Below are 13,683 nucleotides of genomic sequence, written 5' to 3' on the forward strand. Positions count from 1 at the left end.
CAGAGTGAGGTGGCTCTTCCCTCTCCATGACCCAGACCTGGAGAAAACCTCTTGACAGGCTGTAGCTCATGGAAAGCAGGGTAGAGGCGTGGTGGGACATGGGATGAGCCATGGCTGTGGAGACCCTGAGGGCGGCCAAGGTGGAGCAGTGAGTGGGCACACAGAGCCCTCCTACCCCATCTTCCCCAAGCAGGTGGCTTTCCGGCCACCACTGACCACTTCCAGGCCACTGTCCCCACACTGATGGAGCCCCAATGCCTGACAGATTTTCTTTCTCTTGAGTTTTGTAGAATGGAGGGTTTAGACCAGCGCGCATACGTGTTCCTGGCTCTTTGTGTGTCCTCTCCGTGGCAGCAGCTCCCTTCCTCCCACGGCTCCTCCAGCTGTGGTACCACTTCTGGGGTTCGTTCTGTGGCTCTATGATCAGGCGGGGTCCTAGGAGACATGGGCGGGCTACCCCTTGCCCCCGTCGCCATGAAGCTGGCTCTTCCTTTTTTGGAGGTCTGGCTGGGGTTCTGGGGACAGCTGGAGGCCCCAGCCTATCTCGTACAGCCCCTGTGACAGCCCTTCCGGGGTGAAGTCTGACAGGGAAGGGGCCTGAGAACACAGCTGGGCCCCACAGGCCCGGGAGGGACCTGCCTGGCCTCTGAGGTAGGCCCTGCGGAACTGGACTGCAAGCCAACACTGAAGGCCTGGACCCATCTAGCCTTTGCTGTGTCACATGAGCCAGGGCTGCCACACCCAAGCCAGGAAGCACTGTCTGCTCTGGCACTGGGGCACAGTGTGGGTTTCCCCAGAGACCCCCAGAGGCCCAGCCATGACCGTGTCCTGTGGTTGGAAAGGCCCACCAGCTAGTAAGCCTGACCTCTGCTTGGAGGCTCCTGGACCCCTGCAGGGGCCTCCTCAGTGTCTGGGCTGTGGGTCTCTGAGCCCAGGTCAGCACCTGCTGAGACTGGGGGCAGCACACTGGCCAACTCCCAGGAGGCCCCGCAGGAAAGCTGGTCCTGGTGGGCTGTCTATGCCAGCCTCTGCCTGAGGCCTCCGCTTCCTCTGCCAAATGACATCAGGGAGAGGAGAGTGGGCTGAAAGAGAAAGTGCCACCAGGTGTGCCCTCCCACTGTGGACCGAAGCCTGGCTTCCTGCAGGCTCCCTGCCCCAGAGGGCTCTATCAGAGGGTGTGTGCTGATGTGGTCTCCCTAACCTCCTCCTCCTAAAGGCCTGGGCCCCGCATCTGCCCCCATGCTGTCCTTCGAGGACAGGAGACCACCCTCAGCACAGCCCTGGCCTCTGAGCCCTGGCCCCTGAGCCCTGGCCCTAGACTTCTGACCCCTGCAGCACTCCCTCCCTCCCAGGCTGGCAGGAAGCATGGCAGAGGGCAGAGGCAGCCCTTCCCCAGACACACTCTCTGGGTTTCTTCACCATCCAGTCATGCTGGGGACAAGCGGCTGCTTTGTCTGCCTTGCCACTCAGGGTTTTTGTTTTTTAGTCTAGCTTATGATGACAACATGAAAAATCCAGGAATGTGCTAAGTGGGTCTTTGCAAGAAATGTGGGGAAATTTTTTTAAAAAGAAAAAGCTGACCCACCATGTAGAAAGTATCATTTTATCAAACATGGACAACTTCCAGTAGTCTAAGCGGCGTGCCACCCCTCTGTGCTGACAGGGAGATGGCACAGCTTATAGGCCAGCATGCTTTTTAGCACATTGGTGGGGTTCTGAGCCAGAAGCCCTCTCGTGTCCCGGGAGAGGCCTAGCCCTCCTCCACCCACCGTCTTCTCCAAGTCCGACAACTTGATTCGGAGCAGGAGGGATGGGCCCGTGCTCGGGACAGAGCCACCCTGTGGAGGAGACGCCGTTTGGAATGAACTTGGGAGAAAGTGTGTCCCCTGGCTGTCCATTGCCACCTGGAAGCGGAGGACTTCACAGAATACTTTTTGGCAGTCCATAGGCACCCGACAGAAGAGTCTCGTGCCGTCCCCAATGGCATGGAGGCCCAGAGACGGCCCCTGCCTCGGTGTGAGCACACCTGGGCTTCACATACAACCAGGTCGGAAAGCTCGAAAAGTGTCCCCTGGGCTGTTCCCTGGGGACCAGTGAAGTCTTTCCACGTCCCCTAGAGAAGGGCGCCTGCTGGAAGGTCCTTGCCTTTCCCGTGGACACGGCCGGCAGGTCCGGACTCCGGGGACGGGTTCAGTGGCTCTCACTCTCCGTGAACTCCTCTTTGATGGATTGCTTCCGGGACTTGCAGTCTGGCAGGTCAAAACCAAAGTCTGCCCACTCGTCGGGGCCGGCCACGGCGCCCGGGCCACTGCGGTTGGGGATGGTGATGGTGTGGCGCACGCGGAAATGCACGGCCTCCATGACCCGCTGGCGCTGCAGCTCGCCGGAGCCCCCAATGGAGATGGTGGCCGCGTTGCTGCTGGACCGGAGCAGCTGCTGCCCACAGTCGTGGCCCTGCTTCAAGTCCTGCAGGCCTCTCCAGATGGTCATGCGGTACTGGTCTGGGATCTTGAGGGCCCCGAGGTCCTGCGAGAACAGCCTGGCCTTAGAGGGAGGAAGGGGACGTGGCCCAGGGCCAGCGCCCCTCCCCCCCAGCCAGGAGTGTCCCACCTGTTGGGAGGCCCCTGCCCCAGGGCCCACTGTGTCCTGGATATGACAGAGTGGGGAGACAGAAGCCGTGGGGGGCACCTGTGCCTCCCCACACTGTTTTGGGTGTGCTGAGAGGCAGGGTGCATATGGCCATATTAGAACTTCAGAGAGGTCTCTCCTGGTGCTGTGTGCAACCGGGGCCCTGACCACCGCAGAGCGGAGATGGAGGCCTGAAGGACCACCTGCCTTCCGACTTCTGGGCTGGTTCCCTTGTTAACCATCCCAGTTCATCCCTGAGCTCCCAGCTCAGCCACAAGCACATGAAGCACACTAGTAAGGAAAGGGTTAATGTGTGGCCTCAAAGTTGCCAAGCAGGGACCACTGAGGCACGGGGGCGGGGGGAGTTAGGGACACACAGAAGGGTTGGGACTGGCAAGTCACACCTGGCCATCCATATCTCTAGCCAGGGCCCTGAGCTACGGATGGACTTGGGCTGGCCTCTGGCCTAGGCTGACCAGCTGGCTGGAGAACGGGGGATGCACAGAGCTCCAAGGCACAAAACAGAGGCCCAGGACACGAGGCCAGCTGCCGTGAACATGGGCCTCTCAAGGAGAACAGCGTGCTAGCTTCCAGACAAATCTCCCGAGGCCGCCTGCCAGTGTTTCCATGGAGCTCAAAGGTGAGCCCTGGCTATCTGGTCAACCCAAAATGGTTGGTGGCCACATGTACCAGAGGGGAAATGTGGCTTTGGACTGCTAATTGACTGCTTTAGGCCTCAGTTTCCCCACTTTTACACAACTCCGAACTACCACCAGCTTCCTCTAGCTCCTGCATTGTTCAGTTTTTTGTTTTTTTTTTTTGCCAGTCTTGGAGCTTGAACTCAGGACCTGAGCACTGTCCTTGGACTTTCTCAAGGCCAGAACTCTACCACTTGAGCCACAGCATCACTTCTGGCCTTTTCTATGTATATGGTACCAAGGAATCGAACCCCTGTCTTCGTGCATGCTAGCCAAGCACTCTTCCATTAGGCCAAAGTCCCTACCCTCATTGTTCAATTTTTTATGTCTTGGAAATGGCCCATGCCCAGCTAACAAAAGCAGGTCCTCTGGGGCACAGGAGATTTGAACAAGAAAACCCCTCAAGCCCAGCTTTCAGAGGCCCAGGTCGTGTCCACCTGGCTTCCTGACTGGAACACTGACTGGGGGGAGTCTGTATGTGGCACATCTCTGCTTGACTGAGGGAAAGGTCTGCAAATTGCCCAGCCAAAAGAAAGGATCTCCGCCCATAGCTGGGCAGATGGGCCGGTGGTTACCTCTATCGTTAGGTTCTGCAGGTGATAAATGTTCTGTAACCCTTGGGACGTGAAATACTCGATGCAGTTTGGACAGCCCAATCCTGTTAAAAAACTGCAGACAGAATTGGAGAAACAAAGCGGCATTAACTCCAAGTTCCCCGCTGTGCTTTCCTCACCCCAGCTGGGGTGAGCAGGGCCTCCTAAAGAGCAGCCCTTGCTGCCCACTGCCCACAGGTGGGCCCTTGGGACCTGGGTATGTCCACCCTGCAAAGCCTTAGCCCCCGTGGCTCACCATGCTCTTCTTTCTAGGTGACCATTCCCCACATCTGTTATGGCCCCCAGTAGGACACTTCTTACCCCTCTGCCCTCAGAACAGCCGCCTGGTTAAAACACAGGGTGGCACGGGACAGGACAGGATGGGACAGTATGTGAATATGACCGCTCCCTCCCTACAGCAGGAGCCACGAGTGGTTAGTGGACAGGGGGCAGTCAGGAGCTGGGGGCCACTCACCTGACAAGGCTGGGATCTGCATGGTAGGGAGGCGGTGGGGTGCAGTGGGACCCCGAGACCATGGACTGGGAACTGTGGCCACCGTTCATCTCCCCGCTGGCTGGCATACTGTGGTTGTGGCTGGTGAGCATGCCAGGGCCTGGGCGAGGGCAGGGAGGGCTGTCAGAGGAAGCTGGGCTTGGCTCCTGGGAGCTAGCCCTGCTCAGGCTGTAGACACCATGGAGGCTCCCAGGACTGGCAATGACAGCCTTGCCAGTGGATCCTGAGCAGGGTAGGACTCACTGGGTCTTGTCTCCTCTCCCCGTGAGGCAGGGGCGGAGGGTGGCTGTGTGCAGGATGTGAGTGATTGCCTCAAGCACTTGAGTGGCAGTGGGTCCCAAGGGCTCTCGTGCCAGGCCTCACAGCACCGTGGTCGTGCCACTGTGCCCACATAAGGGCCTTCTGGGCAAGGCCCCAGCTACCCAGTCCAATTCCTGTCATGTCTGGGCCCTGGACAAGCCTTTGCATTGAATCCATGGAGCAAGGAAACCTAGCACTTGCGTTGCTGCTGTTTTGCTGATGGGGAAACCAAAGCTCTGTGAGGCTCAGAGCCTTCAGCTCCCTAGGCTGCCGGGTGGCAGGGAAGACTCATGGTTGTGCCTAAGTCATACCACCTCTGCCTCCACCAGACACCGCCCTCCCTTCCCCAGCCAGGAGCCGGCAGCACAAACCACCTGGGTACCTGCAAGCCGGAGCCCTGGGGGAAGACCGCCAGCGAGACGCCCTTCCCCAGGTCTCCCCACCCCTCGGGTCCTCCACTGACCAAGGACTCACCCATGGGCCCCAGGTTGGCCCCAGCCGTGGCACTGTGTGGGGGAGGCTGGCCCACCAGCTGGTTGACTGAGGGCAGCTTGCTGACTCCACCGTGGACCTTGTTCATGGGGGACAGAACGGGCCCATAGGACGGAGGCTGCAGGTGGCTCCTGCTTGAGAAGCAACAGTGCATGTTCACAGAAGGGCAGAGAGCAAAGGGCACCTCTGCCCCCGTCTGGCGCCTACACGATGTGCCTTGGTACAGCGAATCCTCAGAACTGCCTCATGCCCAGCCTCCAACTGCCCCACCCTGTCTGCATCTCCAACAAGGTGCTCAGCCTGTGGGTGGGGGAGCTATGTGTGCGGGATCCTGGCCTCCCAGGCCTGCCTCCCTTTCTCTTGAGCTTCCTGGTGGGGGTGGGGATGCACTAGGGACTCCAGGGCAGCCCGGAGTTCCAGAAGGCTGCCCTAGTCCCATGGCCTGTCCGGCGGTCCTACCTTCAGTGCTCCTGGCTTTCCCCCTTTCCCCACCCAGTGCTGTGGCTGGGCCCGGGGGCCAGGTTGAACGCCGCTCACTCACGGCCTCTGCAGGAGCTGCTGCTGCTGTTGCTGGCGATAGGAGTCCACCAGGGGCTGCGGCACCAGCTCCTTCAGTTCCAGACTCTCCTTGACCTTCATCAGGATCTCAAAGTTCTCCCGGCCTCGTACCTGGGCACAGAGAGGCAGGCTCTGTGCCCAAGGGCACACAGGACACAGCCAGCCCTGCCCCTGATGGGACCTGGGGTGCAAGGCAAAGCTGGTCCTCCAGAACCCCAAAGATAAAAGCTCCTCTGCTCCCCGCTTTTTTGTGGGTCATGAGGCTTGAACTCTGGGCCTGGGCACTGTCCACAGCTCAAGGCTACCCCTACCCCTTGAGCCACAGCCCCACTTCTCGTTTTGTAGTGGTGAATTGGAAATAAGAGGGCCTGGGCTGGCTTTGAACAGCAATCTTCAGATCTCAGCCTCTTGGATAGTTTGGGTTACAGGCCTGAGCCGCTGCACCCAGTTCCTCTGGCCCTTTCTCTGTCTGTCCCCAGACCTGCCCAGTGGTGAAGCCTTGTGCAGGGGAACTGTACCCACTCCTTCCAGCCCTGGGCCCTGGTCCTCTTCTTTCCACGCAACAGACGCAGGGTTTTGCAGAAGGGACTTGTTCTTGAAGAGTGCTCAGGAGAAAACACTCTCCATCAGGCATGGAGTTCTATCCGAGGCTAGGGTACCTGAGCTCACCAGGCAAGTGGTCACAGACAGTCATAGACATGGCTGTCCCATGCTGCCTGCTAGGCTTCCGGAGGAGCAGTGTACCCTAGGGGACAGGGCAGCTTGGCCAGCCAATAGCAGTGTACCCTAGTGGACAGGGCAGCTTGGCCAGCCAATAGCAGTGTACCCTAGGGGACAGGACAGCTTGGCCAGCCAATTGCATGAAGCACTGTTACACAGTTGGGGTTTTGATTCCCCGCGGCTGACCCAGGTCAGCCCTTTGGTCCTCTCTGTGGCCTGGCTCTGTTGGGCCTAACTCTGAGCTCGTTCTATTTCTCAGCTCCTGCTCCTGCAGGGCTGGGGTCTCCCCTCTCCCAGCCACCTCTGGGACTCCCCAGCCCAGGAAGGCCCCTGCGTGTGTGCGTGTATGTGTATGCATGCGTGCGCGTGTGCGTGCGTGTGCATGTGTGTGTGTGTGTGTGCACGTGGGGCACAGACTCACATGCATATAGTACATGTCCTCATCCCCATGACGCCTCTTCTTCACATTGGCCCCCAGGGAAGGGATGGCAGGCGGGCTCTGCTTAAAGTCTGGAGGGCAGGAGAGACCAGGTGAGCCAAGCCACATGTGGTAGGCAAGGCCTGGTTCCCAGGTAGCGGACACCCACCTCCCCCCCCCGGCCCCCCACCCCGGCCCCATGTGAGCTGACCCATGCCTGGGTACAGCACGGGCACAGGGTAAACCTGAGTACTGCCCATGCCAGCTGGAGCTGGACACAGGGTGCCACTTGGGCCCTGGACCTTTGAGGTCCCTCGTTCCAGAGGCCCAGGGACTCGGCCAAGGAGGTCAGTGGGCTCTGGATGCGGGAGCTCACCAGGGTCTGCCAGTGTGCTGTCCCAGCCCGCACTGAGCCATGTTCGCACCGTCCTGCCCTGCCGCCCACCCACCGCCCCACCTGCAGCCCCCTCACTGCGTTTGCTGGCAGCCCCGCTCTTCGTGGCGCTCTCATTCAGAGCCTGCTGCTCCCGGTAGTGGTCCTCGTCAGCCTTGCGGTCACGACCAGGGCAGGCGCAGATCCGGCCCTCAAAGGACCGGCGGCCTAGCACCTGTCCTCTGGATGGGGGCGGGGACACGGAAGAACTGTGAGTGTGGGGCCCCACCGATTCCTGCACACCTCCTTCAAACCCGGTGGGGCAGGCCTTGACACCTGTCAAGGGCAGCAAGAACTTTCCAAGCATCACTGCAGGCTGGGGCGGGGCCAACCTACAGAGCCACTCCCCCCTCCGCGGCTCCCAGCACGCACCACCAGCCATTGGCCTTGGCTTTCTTGTGCCCATAACACGCCTTCCTCCTCCTCCTCCTCCTCCTCCTCCTCCTCCTCCTCCTCCTCCTCCCCCTCGTCCTCCTCCTCCCTGCCCAGTGCTGCTCAGCCCCCCGCAGACTCACTCCCGGGTCTCCAGGGTGATAATGATGAGGATGGGCCTCCGGTTCATGCCCCCCACGCAGCTGCTGTTGCACATGAAGTTGTACAGGATGGTGGTGAATTCCGTCCCCACCTGTGGCGGCAGAGGCAGGGAGAGGGCTTGGGGTCCGCAGGGAGGGACATTCACTAGAGGGGGAGGTCCCTGGACTCCACATCCAGCACAGGCCTGTGGTCCTGTCACCCATTCACCCTTGGGCACAACCGTCCATCTACCCACTTGTCCACTCATCCGCCGTGGGTCTCCCTACCCACACGTATAACTGTCCACTTTCTAATTCACCCATCCATCTTTCCATCTGCCAATCCATACATCAGCGTGTCCATTCCTTTGTCCTTCTTCCTTCTTTCCTTCCTTTGTCTATTTTTGTCTCTCCGTCTGTCCCTTTATCCTCCCACTCATCCAGTCATCTATCCATACAGTCACATGGCTGGCTGGCTGTCTGTCTATCCATCTATCCATCCATCGTCTGTCCATCCCTCCCTTCCCATCATATAGTTCACTGAATACCAAGCTCCTGCTGGGATAGCTAAGACTTTAGACCTGGTCTCTGTTTTCAAGGAAGCAAAGCCTGTAGTCTGGCTGGCCAAGCTTCTCCTGACACAAGCACACAGCCTATGGGCTTGTTGTACGTGAGTGGCTGTGTAGAAAGGGTGGTAGTCATGTGTGAACCTCTACCCCAAGACATCCCCTATTTTCTGGGGACGTTTGGGGAATAGATGTGACTTGTATCTCATGACCACGCTGGACATTCTGAGATCACAAAATGATTGGTTTTCATGGTCTCCCTGGGTTGGGGGACAAAAGAGAAGACCTGAGAAGCAGCCGTCTGTCACCAAACTGCTGGAATCTGGTGGCCACCAGGGGGCAGGAGAGCCTGCTTCCTGGGCAGGCTGGCCAGATGAGGAAAGAGTGTGCAGAAGGCTGACCATACCCTTCCAGCCCTGTCCACCGCTGGCCTGGGCCTGGGAGTCTGGTCTCACACTGGATGTGGACATGACACCTTGCTGTCACACACTCCGTCAGAGCCTCTTGTCCTGACTCTCCATCCTTCCATCGTCCCTCGGGTTTCCTCCAACCCAGCCTTTCAACCCCAGAGCTTCCTGCTGTCCTAAGTCAAAGGTCAGTCCCTGGCCCCAGTCTGTCCTTACCTGGCTACCCCTTCCACCCCTGTCTCTAGCCCAGGTCTCTATCTCCAGCGTGTGCCAACCATCTGCTGTACCTATCACCGATACCCAGGGCTCTCCAGCTCCAGCCTGTGACTCCCACTAGCCTGTGACCCTCACCCGCAGCCTGAACTCCCTGAAGCTGTGGCCTCCACATGCACCCCAGGCTCACATCCCCTCTGGCCTGCACCCCACTCCAGAGCCATGCACATACATGTGCCTGCCAAGGCTCTCTACCCCCCCCCTCCGCCCCGCCACACACACAACCCATCCCCCAAGTCCTGCTTCCCTGGCAGGCCTGGTAAGTGAGGGCAGAGCATGTGGGGTGGTTTCAGGCCAGATACAGGGGCCATCCACCCCCTCATCCAGCCATCCAACTGGCATAGTATCCACTGAACACCAAGCTGGCCCTGCAGGGCTGAGGTTCTTAGACCTGTCTCTGCCTCTTCCTGCCATCCTGTGCTAGTTTACTAGCTGCCTTCCAGATTACTGCCTAAACTACAACCTTCTACAACTGTAGTCCTCAGCACAGAATTTACTGTTCTCCCCCCGCCCGCCAGCGCTTGATGGGTTGGCTCTGTCTCAGCCAGTCAGAGTCTAAGATGCCGGAAACCTGCTGCTTTCTCATCCAAAGCCCAGGGGCTCCTGGGGAGTACCAGCCCTTAGAGGAGCTGGCTGGAAGAGGGAAAGCTTGCAGAAAGGCAGGGCTAAGGGCCTGAAGGTTATTTGCCCAACCTTACTATAGGACTGGACACTAAGGCTGAGACAGTGGCCGAGTTGGAATCTAGGCCCTGACTGTGCACAGCAGAAGGTCATGAGCGTGTCAGTGAGAGTAAAGACGAGCCCTGTACTGGTCTTGTACCCAGATCGGAGTGGACCCAAGTGAGCCCAGGGCCTGCTCCAGAGCCCTGGGCCCAGCCTGGCCCTAGCCTACCTGTGGGGGTTCATAGGGCACCACCACGCTCTGCCTGCCGGTGACCGGGTCATCCACGTACTGTGAGAGGTTGTTGCCTTCCACTCGGATGAGGTGGCTGGCTGGAGCAGACTGTCCTGCCAGGAGGGGACACTGCTTCAGAGACTGCCCAGCTGGCAGCCCAGACTACCCCTGAGCCAGCCGCTGGCTGCAGAGCTGGGTTCCCCCCAAAATGGCCCCAAGGGCCTCCCAGATGGGGCTCACACCTCCTTCTTGTCTGTGCCCTCAAGCCAGAACCAGGGACTCTGCCCCCCACTTCTCCTGTTCTCTGGGTGTACAGGCTTCAACACACACAGGAGGGGCCCCTCCCTGACTTCCCAGGGCCCTGAGAGGCTTGTCCCAGCCACCTGCCCTGCTAAAGCATCACCCCCAGTCCATCTGGGGGGCTCTGGAGACACTTGCTGGAAAGCCCCCCAGAAGGGATGGCTTCGGCCCCCACTCGCCCCCCTGCACCACTGGCTGGGCAGCTCCCAGCCAATTCTCCCTCCGCCAGGCCCTGGCTGCGGGCCCTGGTGATGGAGGCAGCTGGGGACTGGTGGGGCCTCACCTTCGTTGAAGTCCCGGCCAAGTTCATGGTTGGGGCAGCGCTTCACGATGTCGGTCACGTGCTCCGCCTTCTTGTAGACAGGCATGGCTCTGATGGCAGTGCCCGGGGGAGGCGGCGTGGACACCTTGATCTGGATTGGGCACGTCTTGGCAATTTGGCAGTACAGTTTCTTTAGCAGCGGGGAGTACTGGGCAGGGAGAGGCCACATCCGGCTCATACCTTTGCCCGGGTGGTACCCACTTTTTCAAGTGTCACACTCCCCCAGGACACCTTCCCAAAGCCCTCTGCTGCTTCCCTGTTGAAGCCGTCCTGGCAGTCCCCCCTCGGGGCCTGGAGCCAGGCCCCGCTGCCCAGGCACCCACTCAGCACTCGTTTGGTGATTCACCCCTGTGCCCCACGGCTGCAGTGGCACTTCCCCACACCAGACTGTGGAAGGCAGAGGCTGGCGGGGGGAGGCAGAGCCAGGCAGGGCTGAAGGCTAGGAATGAGGCAGCTTGGAACAGGCCTTGCTTTCCAGGTCCAAACCTCTGTCCCCAATGCTGAGGTTTACACAGGTGGCTCACGCCTGTGATCCTAGCTACTCAGGAGGCCCGAGAGCTGAGGATGATATTTGAGGGCAGCACAGCCAGGAAAGTCCATAAGATCCTGAACTCCAAAAACGCTAGAAGTGATGCTGTGGCTCAAGTGGTAAAGAGCCAGCCTTGAGCACAACAAGGCTCCGAGACAGAGCCCAAGCTCTGAGATCAAGCCTCAGGACTGGCACAAAAAAAACCCAGAAGCAAAAAAGAAGAAACAGCCACAGGTGAGCTGGACCCCTTATGCATTCCACTTTGATGGAGAATTCCCTGAACCAGTAAGGTCTGGCTGCTGGCTAGAAACCTGGACATTTTCTCTCTAGACTAAGTCTAGGCAGCTTGGTCTGACACTTGGTCTGCACCACTCTTGGGGCACTAAACCACCAAGCCCGGGATCTAATGGAGGCCCATCCAGGGCCAGCAAGGGCCGATGAGAGGCCCTTCCTAACCAAGCCTCCCGTGGGACCTCCTGCCTCTGCCCTGTGGCCAGGCTGCACTGCTGCAGCCCGACTCATCAGGAGCGCCCCTCAGCTCTAGGATAGTGGACCCCCACGGCTCGTTCCTGGCACCAGAGGCTCTCATGTGCTCCCTATGCAGTGCCCGACTCTTGGCACACTGCATTGACTCAGAATAGGGATTCACACTAGCTACATGCCCTGAGAAAAGTCCACCATGGTGCAGTTTGTGAAACTGAGGACAAAGAAAGGAAACTGCTGGCTGGACAAACCAGGAAGGCTCAGGTGGAGCTCGCACACTCCAGAGGCTGCAGCTCCTGCAGACAATAGATCCCCCACCCCAACCCCAGTGGGTTTACAGGAATCGATGTACCCAGCTGACACAGGTGACACAGAAGGGAAGGAAGAAGGATCAGATGGACATCACCCTGGTGCCAGCGCCGTGCAGCAGGGACGGTGTGCCCCTGGGGTCCTGTTAAAACCCAGAATGCACAGCCCCACAGGAGGACTGAGACACCAAAAAAGCAGGCAGCTCCCCCATTCTGTGGCTTAACTCAGGTGGTGACAGAGCAGCCTCTGTGTGGCTGCAGGCCAGTCTTGCTTCCTGAGGGGTGTGCTGTGTGCAGAATCCCCATCGTTGTGAATGCTGCCCCTGGGCTCCCCGAAGCAGTCCTTTGGGCAATGCTGTTGTCCTGACTCTATCACCATTCCTCAGACTCAGACCCGGGGTTGGGGTGGGAGGCTCGTCCGGCCTCTGAGTGCGTTGTCTGCACTCTGGTTTTCTGCACAAGGCCCCCACGAGCTGTCACACTGCAGCACGGTTTCCTGGCTGGGGACAAAGGAGCAGGCCAGGGGCTGTGGGGTGGTGGCAGGCTCAGCAGAGTGCCAGCACCGGAGGCAAGTGAGGAGGCTGGCAAGTGGGGAGGAGGTGGCTGAGCTTCTCTGAGACTCAGGGAACTCTGTGTGTAGGCTAGCTGTCACTAGGAGCCTCTTCTCTGCCATGCACACGTCCCCCATGGAATGCAGGCATCCGGAGGGAGGCAGACCCCCTTATCAACAGCATAGAGCAGATGGAGGGGTACAGCTGGTGTTCAACAAATGCATTGGCGCTTGGCCCTGGGAGAGGTATTGGGGTGAAGCAGTGCTTACAGAGTACCGAGAGTCCCGCTGCATTCAGGAAACCCACACCCAGCCCAAAGCCAACACCTGGGGCCCCATGTGGCCCATCCCTCCTGTGCCTCCCAGGCGAGGCTGAGGGCAAGTCCTCTGCTCACACAGGAACACCTAGTGAGTCCCAGACAAGTGCGGAGAGGCTCGGCCTGGGGGAAGCCAGAGGGGGCTTCCTGGTGGAGGAGAGCCCCTCCAGTAGCCACAGAGGGCTACCAGGGATGGGACATCCATCCCTTGGCAAGCGGGTGAGGAGCGCCCATTGTCTGCCAGGCCTGGGCCTGCCTAAGGAAAATGGGCAAGGGCAGCTGATGGAGGAGATGGGGGAGAGATGGAGCCAAGTGGGCCCCAGGGGCCATGCAGGCCTTTCCAGGGTGGGCCACTCTCCACCCAGGGGCTCCAACCTGCCCAGTGCCCTGGTCATGGCCAGAGACTTGGGTCTAAGCTCACCAAGGCTGGGGCTAAGACAGCCTGAGAGTGCCGGCTAGCTGGGCCAGGTGTGACTGGGCCTGGTGGCCACATTCCTGGGCAGCCCCGACATGTCTACAGAGAGGGCGGGGCCTGGACTCCTTGGCTGAGTTGTGACAGGGATGGAGCTGTGTTACTAGCCTCTGGAGGGGGCTCAGGAGGTCCCTACAGCTCCCAGGCAGCCAGCCCTGCTGGACCACAGCACTTAACCTGGGAAACCACAAGACCCCAGCCCCCCAGGGATCACAGGGATCTCGGCCCCGCTAGCCCCTCTCCTCCAGAGGCCTGGGCCTTACCCTCTGCCATGCATTCCTGTGGCTTCCGGGAGCTGAGGCCACCCCAGCCCTGTGTTGTGTGGAGATGCATCCTGGCCCCGGGCGCATGAGGGATGCCCCCCAATCTGAGATCCCAGGAACTCTCAGGGCCAC

General features: G+C 59.7%; 1 protein-coding gene across 1 annotated transcript in view; it reads right to left on the reverse strand.

The window, feature by feature from the left end:
- Window positions 1-1,330: 1,330 nt before the first annotated feature.
- Window positions 1,331-13,683, reverse strand: part of Tp73 (tumor protein p73) — a 44,373-nt gene continuing 32,020 nt past the window's right edge. Inside the window, exons 4-13 of the mRNA XM_090333933.1 lie at window positions 10,591-10,777; window positions 10,005-10,120; window positions 7,870-7,979; window positions 7,394-7,536; window positions 6,925-7,013; window positions 5,767-5,894; window positions 5,208-5,356; window positions 4,395-4,533; window positions 3,902-3,995; window positions 1,331-2,526 (exon numbers count right to left, since the gene is read on the reverse strand). Coding sequence (XP_090190059.1) covers window positions 2,191-2,526; window positions 3,902-3,995; window positions 4,395-4,533; window positions 5,208-5,356; window positions 5,767-5,894; window positions 6,925-7,013; window positions 7,394-7,536; window positions 7,870-7,979; window positions 10,005-10,120; window positions 10,591-10,777 — 1,491 coding nt within the window. The 3' untranslated portion in view covers window positions 1,331-2,190. The remainder of the gene's footprint in view (window positions 2,527-3,901; window positions 3,996-4,394; window positions 4,534-5,207; window positions 5,357-5,766; window positions 5,895-6,924; window positions 7,014-7,393; window positions 7,537-7,869; window positions 7,980-10,004; window positions 10,121-10,590; window positions 10,778-13,683) is intronic.

This window comes from Megascapheus bottae, chromosome 6 (genome assembly GCF_031878675.1).
Source record: "Megascapheus bottae isolate mThoBot1 chromosome 6, mThoBot2.hap1, whole genome shotgun sequence".
Lineage (NCBI taxonomy): Eukaryota > Metazoa > Chordata > Mammalia > Rodentia > Geomyidae > Megascapheus > Megascapheus bottae.